The following is a 10,663-nucleotide window of genomic DNA, read 5'->3' on the forward strand; positions in this document are numbered from 1 at the left end:
TAACCACATACAACCTTATAGCAGGACAGTCCCGCAACATTCCTTTCTCTGTCTCCTGCCTTCATTCACCACCCCCTTCTTTTTAAACAGGCATCTACCCGAGACAGCACAGCAGCAATTGACATGTCATAACAAGCAGGCCATATTCAGAAGACCAGAATGACAGGCATTCCAAGCATGAACCTACTATTACAAATGGCAATCTTCAGTGCAGTTGCCAGGCAGGCACTGAGCCACTGAGCTACATGCCCAGCCAAAGTGCAGTTGCTTAGTTCAGAGGTGTCAGTATATATAGTTAGTCAGGGTGAGAATCTTTCCAATTAACTGCCAGATTCAAAAATCTTTTGAAGATTCTCAGGATCATTGCCTTACCCATCTTATACATATAACTGTATGGCTTGCCCCTGTCATGTTTCCTAGCTCTTTTCCTTTCCCTCTCAATTATTTAGTCCTCAAATTCTTGCTTTCCTTTAGTTGTATTATACCTTTCTATTTGTATTTCTTCTTTTGAGTTCTTATACTAGGGAAACTATATGATATTTACACATGTGGGTCTGGTTTATTTAACTTATATGTTCAAGTGATATCCACTTCAATATAAAGGCTCCAAGTTTATCATTCGTTATAGCTGAGTAATACTCCATTGTTTAAAAATACATCTTTTTCATCCATTCCTCAGGTGATGGGCATCTTGGTTGTTTCCAAGATTTGGCTATCACAAATTATGCTGCCATAAACACAGGCACGCATATATCACTCTGATATGATATTTTCAGATCCTCTGGGAAAATTCCCAGTAGAGGAATAGCTGGTTTAAATGGGATTTCCAGTCCAAGTTTTCTAATTAAGTCTCCACACTGATTTCCGTAACAGTTGCACCAGTCTACATTCCCACCAGCAGTGGAGAAGGGTTCCTTTTTCCTTTTTCCCCACAGCCTCTCCAACATTTGTTATTGGGTGATTTCTTTATGATAGCCATCCTTTCTTGGGTGAGATGATATCTCAATGTAGTTTTAATTTGCATTTCACAAATGGCTAGTGATGTGCAGCATTTTTTCATATATGTATTTGCTTCTTTAATTTCATCCTCTGAGAAGTAGGTGTTCATCTCGGATGCCCATTTCTGGACTGGGTCTTTAAATTTTGGGGCCCTAGCATTTTTTAGTTCTTTATAAATTCTAGAGAGCAGACCTTTGTCTGAGTACTTGTCATGATTTTTTTTCTAAATTTGTGGGTTGTCTTTTCACTTTGTTGGTAATTTCTTTTGACATGCAAAAACTTCTTAATAGGAGGTGGTTGCAGTTGTTAATTCTTTCAAGTGTTTCCTGTGCGATTTCATTTTTGTTCATGAACTCCTTGCCTACCCCTATGTCTTCAAGAGTTCCTCCTACTTTGTCTTCTGGGATATTTAGTGTTTCTGTTTTAATGTTTAGATCTTTAATTCATTTTGACTTTAGCTTAGTGCATGGTTGTAGACCTGGGTCAAGTTTTAGTTTTCATCACGTAGAGTGCCAGTTTTTCCAGCACCGTTTGTTAAAGAGGCTATCTTTCTTCCAGTGAGTATGTTTGGCCTCTCTGTCAAAGATAAGGTGGCTGAGTGTGTTTGTAGGGGCTTCAGAGTCCTCTAATCTAGTCCACTGATGAGAAGCCAGTTTTTCCTGTCATCCTTTGCATGACAATACTCCTGATGTTAGAGTAATCCTGTCTTTTATGGAAACTCCCCTCCCCCAGTCAGCATTTGTGCTGATTATCATCACAATTAATATCCAAACCCTAAGGGGCCTGCTACAGAATTCTGTCCATTCTTTTAACAATGCAGGAGTCACTTGCCCATTTTATACCCACCAGGCATTGAAGTTCAAGGCAAGTTTCTGCCCAAGTATTCCTCAATTATATGTCCTGATGCCTGTGACTTTCAGGGCCTTGTTCTCCACAGAGCCATACAGCTGGTTTCTCTCACTGGGCCATGCATTTTCTGATTATTTTTCAAGTACAGTTCATAAAAATATACAAGCTGCGGTCAGTACTAGAACTGAAATAAAATGAAGTACATTTATAAGATAATTGGATTTCATTAAGCAGACCGTGATTTATACAAATCCAGCTCCTTATTGGCTGAGTTAACCCTCGCATGTTTTTCTGATCACTCATAACCTACCTCTCTTCCTGTTGTTTTCTGTTCTGTAGGACCTAGTTTTAGCCCTAGCGCTTCTTGAGTTTGCCCACGGCAAATTCCTAAGCAGACCTTATCGATCTGTCCCTGACTCAGCTCTTCAGGTGGTCAGTGGACCAAGCAGTTTAAAGCTCAGCTTGGAGATGTCTTCGTGTTGTCTGCTTCGCCAGCCCAGGCACCTGCAGCCCTGGCACTGTTTAGAGCATAAGCAGCGGGTGCTCAGCAGGCAAGGCCTGCACAGTGCTAACCAACATTCTGCTCCTGCAGCGCAGCCATGCAGAAACTGCTCACGTGGGACACAATGATCTGCACTTGCAGTGCATCAGGGAACACACAGCCATTTCCTATAATTTATTCAACCTCGCTACATGTGCACATACCCAGCCTCTTTTTAAAAACTTTTATTTTTTGAGTGTTCAGTGTGCTCATTAAGTTGCCCAGGTGGGACGTAAACTGGAGACCCTCCAGTCTCAGCCTTTCAGAGTGCTGGGCCACCATGCCTAAATTTCTGTAATTTATACACTTGCTCTCCAGCACTGTGGCCCAAGTAGCTCAAAGCTTGCGCACCCACACTGTAGACTGCAGTGGCAGACACCATGATGTTCACTGAGAAACCAGACAAAGCTACAGCAGCCTCTCCCCGCAAGGAGAGGGCTCCTGCAGACACAGGAGTGAGTACCCTCTCCAGAGTCTTCATACCAACCCTCCAAAGCCTGCTTCTGGTCTTATCTCTATTATTATAGAATCAACTGCCAGCACTTAAATGTGAGCTGAGAATCATCTTACTTCACTTAGTAAGGAAGCCAAGTCACAGGAAGACAGGTAAATCACTGTGCAGACTTTCGCCATCCTCATCTGACACACTTGCTCTGGCCATTTGTCACATTAGCTTTTCAGCTTCCCTCTTCACGTCATATACAGGACGGTCTAGACCAGCAGCAGTGAACCTTTTAGAGCTCTCAGGGATGCGACAGCCCACTGTGGCGTGTGCCATAGATTTGCCACCACTGCTCTAAACAGAAGTCCTAAAAGCAAGCAGCAACTCTTTCATAGTTTGTTCTCTTACCATCAAAGTAAAAGTATGGGCTGTCTTATTGTACTGATCACCTCTGCTGGAACGAGTGAGACTGTTCCACAGGGCGGCGTGGAGTGCCAATGGAGTCACGTGTGCATTCTTCCTAGTTATTAAGAGCTGTGCATTTCTTATTCAGAGCTATGCAGCGAAAGACATACATACTACAGCCCTGTTGTGAATGTGTTAAATAGTGAATTGTATTATAAAGAAAAAAACCTCTTGGAGATCAGGTAGAGAAGCCACACATTCCTTATCTCATTCACCTAAGCTTGCTTTCTTAACACTTGGAGAACACAACCAGATGTGTTTTATCATAGACTCTTAGAGCAAAATGAATCTCTGACCTCACAGAGTTTGAGTTTCTACTAGGGATAAACAGAAAACAAACTAGTAAGATTTATAGCGCATTGTTGGTGATAAGCATTATCAAGGAAAAAGTGGGATTGAGGGGCAGGCCTCTGAGCAAAAGGTTCAGTTAGCAAATGGAGCTGCGCAGTAGCACAGCTGAGGGAGGCTGGGTCTCAGCCCACAGCTCTCTGTGGCTGTGCTCAGTAAGGTCATCTTTGGGTTATATTCTAGGGTGGACAATAGGACTTTCTAACAGCTAGATGTTAGGCATGACAGAAAGACAAAGATCAGGGCTGCCTCCAAACTTTGGACCTGAGAAACTAGAAAAATGGTGTCACTGTGTACTCTACTGGGCCATCAACTCTGCCGTGTCATCTTTGTTCTTGGTTCTGGAAACTGAGAAATTTCTCCTGACCTCAAAGAGCCTGTAGTCTTGGGAGACAAGACAGATGCAGGCATGCACACCATTAGGATACTTCCTGGTTATTAAGACCTAAGACTTCTCAACACAGTGCTATGACAGTGTGTGGGAAGGAGGAAGTCCCCCTAGCCAGGGAAGACTTAAGAGCAGAGTCTGGTCTACTATTCTTCTTAAGTAATATAATGATTTGTCTTGTATTCACAGGGTTAGAACATTCAGGTCAACTACTCATGGTGGTGGATTTGGGTCCTATTTCATACTGTGGTTAGTGTATGGTCAACTAAGGGAAGAAAGTCAAAGTCAAGTATTCATTCCAACTCAAGCATATATGTACATACCATTTGTCATTGCAGGAGCCTTCTTCCTCTATGCTGGATTTGCAGCCATGGGACTTCTTTTCATCTATGGCTGTCTTCCTGAAACCAAAGGGAAGAAGTTGGAGGAAATTGAATCCCTCTTTGACCACAGGCTATGCACATGTGGTACCTCCGATTCTGATGACGGGAGATACATTGAATACATTCGGGTGAAGGGAAGTAACTACCATCTGTCTGACAATGATGCTTCTGATGTAGAATGATGTAGTTACCTAAGTCAGTGTAGGAGAGAGACAGCAGCTGGTAACCTCACTGCCCTCTTCCTGATGTTGTTCTTTCTGGTCCCATTCCAAGTGACTTTCCTGTTCTAGAAGCAGCCTTGATATTTTTTTCACAAACAAAAATTTTTTAAAAAAATTTTAATCTAGTAATTCTGAAGCAAATGTAATTCCTTCCCAAGAAAGTCTGAAATGAATCCTATACCCAGTGACTTCAGTAGTACCCTTTTTTCCAAGAACATATGTAATCAGTGGCAAGAGGGTCCTTGCACATCTAGCCAGTTGCTATACATTTATAGAGGATGCTGTGAGCTGGTCCAAGGGTGTTCTACTTCAGAACAAGGCCTATTCACCCTAATTTTTTTGCATGACTAGTAGCTTATCTGTGGTCAGCTGACAGAAAGCAAGTTGTATGCCAGCTTTCATCAACAACGTGGGAAGGATGTTCTCCACGGCGCAGCTGCCACATCTCCTCTAGAGGGCACATTCTGGCTCCTCTCCCATGTCAGACACTGAGAGCTCGTCAGAGGCCGGCTGGCTCCACAGGATCTTCTGGACATTATGAAAAGCAGGACTTTGGGGATTATTTTCATACATTCTTTGCATCCATGATAAGTATATTTGCACAGATAAGCTAGCAAGTTTTGATAAGTATATTTTATTGTCAAAGAAAGAAAGAAAAGATTTTTATAGAGCCCTAATTCATTATCCACTCAGAACTGCAATTGTAAATGAAAACTAGTGCCAGGTTTTTAACTGTATTTCAGGGTCATTTTTTGTTCATGCCAAACTCACACCATCATTGGCTCTGGAGTCCTACACTCTTTTGTGCCTTCATGGGTGTTATATAAATAGCTGCTAGAATATTTTTATTCCCTTTCTTTTAATCAAACAGTAATTTCTGAAATGAGAGGAAGGAAATCAGCATCAGAAACAGTCCTATTACTCATGTTTAATTAAAATCACGGGACTTATTTTTCCTTTACTTTTTATTAACTCCTACTACGGCAATTGTCACATTTTATTGTGTATGTCTTTTTTTACTATAAGAATGTGAACTTTTTATTTTGCACATTTTTTTTTCATTTTCTTACAGTTTACCAAAAATCAAAGACACTTAGGTTTTCTCTTTATCCCATGGTTGGTTTTGTTTTTCTTGTCTAAAAATTGAGATTTTTTTTTTCCTATGGGAACACATAAATGATTCTAGAATGTCACATGTCTATAAGAAATACTGGCTTACTGAAAAGACATTTCTGTACTGTATTTTTTAAAACGTTTTCTCTGGTTTCTATGTTTGTTCATCACTAAATGCTTAATTATTGCCCTGCTACTAGGAACTGTACAGTACATACAAAATTACTTGCCCACATTGCAAGTTTATTAAAAATATGAATAAATTGTCTGCAGCCAGTTATAAATACATCTAATGGTATGCCATATTTGGAGCAAAAAGGTGGCTCTCAATAAATGCAAATTATTTCTGCCCATCTCCAAAACACTCTGTTCTTAGTTTGGCTTGTGCAAACTAATTTTGGCTTCAGCAAGCTAAAATATTGCGCTAAGGAAGCACAGTCCCTGTGTCACCAGAGGAACTTAAATCAGTCACTTCAGTGCCCTAAAAACCTTTCAACCAAAAAAGTCCGTTTGATCATTTCATAGTAACAAATGTAGTGTTTCAGAAAGTAGTTTTTCCTTGTATTAGGTGCTTTGACGACTGATTCTCCCCAGAACAGCAAACAGGGAAAATTGTGTTATGGATATTTCTTACCCCATAAAAAATTCCTTATCTGTGTAATATTTTAACAGATAAAATGAATGTGAGCAATTATGTGATAAAATTACATTGCAGGGAGAAAAATATTTTGAGCAGTAGTCTCTTTACAAACTTATTTTTCTGATTTGTTCAAATTAATGCCTCAATCCTCCTTATTATGTACATAGCCTTAATTATACACTTACACTCAGCTGGGCTGATGCACACTAACTTTATTAAAGGAGCAACCTAACTGACTATTTCCTGAAGCAGAACATGGCTGTCCTCCCTGACCTAACCAAGTACTTTCAACTTTGTATCCATAAATACACATAACAGGGAAAGCCAGCCAGTCCTCAGCACGCTTCCCCTCAGCCCCTTCCTTAAAAGACTATCTGCTATTTATATGGTGATAATACTATTCCATAGGTTAGAAGTAAAAGGCAGAAAGGTACAGTATAAGAATTATTTATAACTTTTTAAAAATTACTTGAAAAACATTTGTAGTACATTATAAAATTTAAAATTTGCAGTTTTTTTATATTTCACACCTTTTATGTTCTCAGTGTTTTTGTCTATCAACTTAGAAACATCCCCTCTGAGATATTATCAAATATATATATTTTTTCTTAGATAATTTGTATGATGTGATTTGACCTGCCACATTCAAACAGACACTGATCAAGCATCAGCTAAAATTACAGGTTTCCTTCTAAACATGCTGCAGATTCAATGGAAGTATATTTGTTTTAGGAAAATATAGTGGAAAGGGTCACAGACACTTCCGAGGCTTAGCTGCATGGCTCATCACTGGAACTGAAAGATGCCATTTGCTACACAGAAACACACGGCACTGAAAGAGGCGGCAGAAGGGCTTGCGGTTGGCATCCGCTTCTGCGTAAGCATTCCTGACAATCTCGCTGCGTTTCAGTCAGTCATTATCTAAACACTTTCATCTATGGAAGATGGTTCCATTTTAGGTTTTGTCCCCAGCCATACATTAGCAGTTTCCTGAGAGTGCAATGGGAATGATATGAAGGTCTTTTTCATAATTTTCCATCAAACTAGACTTCAGTACAATCTAAATACTATTTTTAAGTTACCTACTCCAAAACAGTACCTCAGACCAAGGAATTTATCAAATTTTTACTGTAATTTCAGTATGTGTTAAACAGAAAGATGATTGGGAAAAACAGAACTTGTCAGCTTACTCTTGTTCTTAACTGGCAATGTGAAACTGCAATGTATTCTGATAGCCCGTAGATTCCGGAGCTGAAAGCGTGGAATATTTTAGAAAATCCCACGTTATCTCAATAACCCTCACAACTTAATTATTAATATTGTTCCTTAGTTCAGAGGTACAGTGGGGAAGTGGAGGATGGTTGTGACTTGATATAATCCACACCATTAAGAAGCACGATTTCTTGTTATTAGAATCAGAGTTTCTGTACAATTTTCTAAGTTATATCAAATTATCCTAACAAATGGCTCTTTCAGTTGTTCAAGCAGGTTTTCACATAGCAGATCTAGACCACTTCACTAAGTCAGAGTAAAGAATTAGGTGATGGAACCAGCTCAGGAGGTGATTCTTATTTGCTTTAGAGAAAGTTCTTATTAAGTTGGGTAAAATTTACAGTTCATGTAGCTGCTGCCTATTAAAAAAAAAAAAAATCCAAATTGTTCTCTGGCTTGTAGTGTTCCGCATCCGATCACTTTCTAGCAGTCTTCCTAGCTTCACACACACTAAGCTAACTGATGGAGTGATTCAGCTCATAGCAATGTATAAATCGTCCTATATTCAGTTCTTCAAGGTGAGCAATACTACTGCTGTGTCCATAAATAATCATTTTAAACTGCCAAATAGCTAACTGCTACCAACTTTCTAGTATATTGTCTCTTTAAAGAAAGGTTTTGTGCCAATAATCATCAGAGAGGTGTTTTATATTATAAAAGTGTCAACATTCAGAAATATGTGAAAATAGTTTACCCTTATAATTAGCTTGTAGGTGTACAAATATAATTCTTATAAATCTTTACATGTATAAAATACAGCCTGTTGTACGCAAGTAATTTGGTCTACAAAATACCTTCATTTACAAGTAATATCCACATTTTGTTTTAGACAGTTAAGTTCATGTGTTTGGTTCTGTCATATCAGTTAATGTAAATGAGAAAAAGAACATGAAGCTATATAGTACTTAAAATCAACACTTCAAAACTTAAGGTTGTAATTAATATAACATCATTCCATTCTCATTTAAAGGTTAAAAAATATCAGGTTCAACTAGCCGAAGTCCAATTTTATGCTCTACATGTCTAAACTGTTTCCTAGCAGCTTTTGGACTATATCTCACTTGAAGTTATAATATCTTTTATTCTTTATAAATGTTCAAATTTCTATTTAGAAGCTTTAATGTATATCTAGATTAAATGAGAAGTTTTATGCTTTTAAAATGTATTTCAAACTGTATTTTAATTTGAGTGCATGTTATAGAGTATTTAATACTTCACCTGTCTTGGAAGATTTCAATATATTTATTCCCACATGTGATATTTGGATTATCTCTTTAAACTTATGAATATGTACTATTTCCTGAAATCATCCTAGTCCTTGCTGTATCAGAAGTATTGTATATTTTATGGAGATTTAGTGATATACATGTAAATGTTTTTTAAGTTATTTTATTGAAGTTCAATCTTTACATAAAATTAAGATTTTTTTTAAAGTGTCAGTGCCAGAACTATAAATGAAAATAATCAAATAAAATTTTGAAAAAGAATTAATGCTCATTTATTTCCCTTGCACTTGTTATTTTCTGTTGTTCTCTTCACTAGATTTTAGCGTGTAGGTTAAAAAATCTACAAAGAGCATCTACTCTGATATATTAATATAGTCCCACCCATTTCAATATTTACTTCTTTTAATCACAGATAATTAGCTTCCAAAGTTGTTTCTAGTCTTTGCTAAGTGAAAGTAAAAGGCTACTGAGTGGCTGAGATGCTCTGGGGACACTCTTGCCCTTCTCTGTTTTATCCACACACATGTGCTTGGCATGAGCACAGTCTCCCTGGGACTGCATGCCACCCTGAGGGCCACAAAGCCCAAGGAGAGCGCTGAAGACACAGGACCTATGTCATTCAAAGGCTTACATGGACTGGCTTTTAGCAAAGGATTTTTAATGCCAGCACTCAGGTCAAAATGACTCCTGCAAATCCCACAAATTACATGTGAATTTTCCACTCAGCTGAGTAATAAACACCCGAATGGTGTATGTCTGTATTAGTTACCATATGCTCACTAGGAGTACCGCTATGGACATTTTCTGCACCTAAAACTTAAACTGAGAACATTTTAGTGACTCACCCAGAATCGCACACTAAGAACTGGCCCAGAACTTTTCTCTGCGATGACAATTCCCAGTCTTCTTCTGTAGGTCAGCTGGGGCATCATCTTTTCACAACTACCTGAATAGAGACAAACATGGAATTCTTGCATCATAATTTATCATCAACCATATCGTGCACTCTTGATTTTGGAATGAGGTCAGATGAGGTCAATTATTTTGGTACTAGCTGCCTCGTATGTGTGTTGCAAGGGTTACACTGAGGTTCCATTGGCATGTCAAGTGTGTGGAACAGCGGTGGGGTAAGGGCTGGGTAACTGTTGCCCTTCACATGCCATCCCTGAAGCCTCTGTATCTGATGCTCAGAACACAGACAACTGTGCAGCCCTTTCCTTGGAACAACTACCAGGGACAGGAGCATGTAAGCGGACACATCGTCCCTGTCACCAGTGTGTGTGCTGACCTCGCTGACCAGATGCCCTGATGCCATAAGCATCCTCCTAAAAGGCAAAGCTGATGAAAAGCTCAACTATCTCATATTCTCAACAGGATTTAACGCAGAATTTCTATGTATGTCCTCTAAAAAATACAATTTTATAAAATTTCTCATTAACTTATTAAAATCTTTTCATTATATTAAAAAATAATTTTTGAAATCCTCTCCAAACAAAAAGTGGCATTGACCCTTCACTAACTGGCTATATTGAAATTCATATTATATAGATGCTGTGAATGCAACAGGAAATGTGGAAGTTATTTCTTTGTTTTACTTTATTTTTTTTTTGTATTTTTGTATATTTTCACTGCACCTACAGAAATTTTAAGTGATTAATATGTAGGATAAGTTAATTTTTCATGCACAAGTTAATTTTGGCATGCTTTATTTTTGATGACTATAATCTTCAACAACTACACATTAGAGCAGTGGTTCTACAAGTGTATGTAGAACTA

The 10,663-nt window shown here is 38.5% G+C and overlaps 1 protein-coding gene across 1 annotated transcript in view; it reads left to right on the forward strand.

Moving 5' to 3' along the window:
* Positions 1-8,039, forward strand: part of Slc2a13 (solute carrier family 2 member 13) — a 198,251-nt gene extending 190,212 nt beyond the window's left edge. Inside the window, exon 8 of the mRNA XM_004628062.3 lies at positions 4,371-8,039. Within this exon, the coding sequence (XP_004628119.2) occupies positions 4,371-4,597 (227 nt within the window). The 3' untranslated portion in view covers positions 4,598-8,039. The remainder of the gene's footprint in view (positions 1-4,370) is intronic.
* Positions 8,040-10,663: the final 2,624 nt, after the last annotated feature.

The sequence above is a fragment of the Octodon degus genome, unplaced genomic scaffold, assembly GCF_000260255.1.
Source record: "Octodon degus isolate 3935 unplaced genomic scaffold, OctDeg1.0 scaffold00021, whole genome shotgun sequence".
Lineage (NCBI taxonomy): Eukaryota > Metazoa > Chordata > Mammalia > Rodentia > Octodontidae > Octodon > Octodon degus.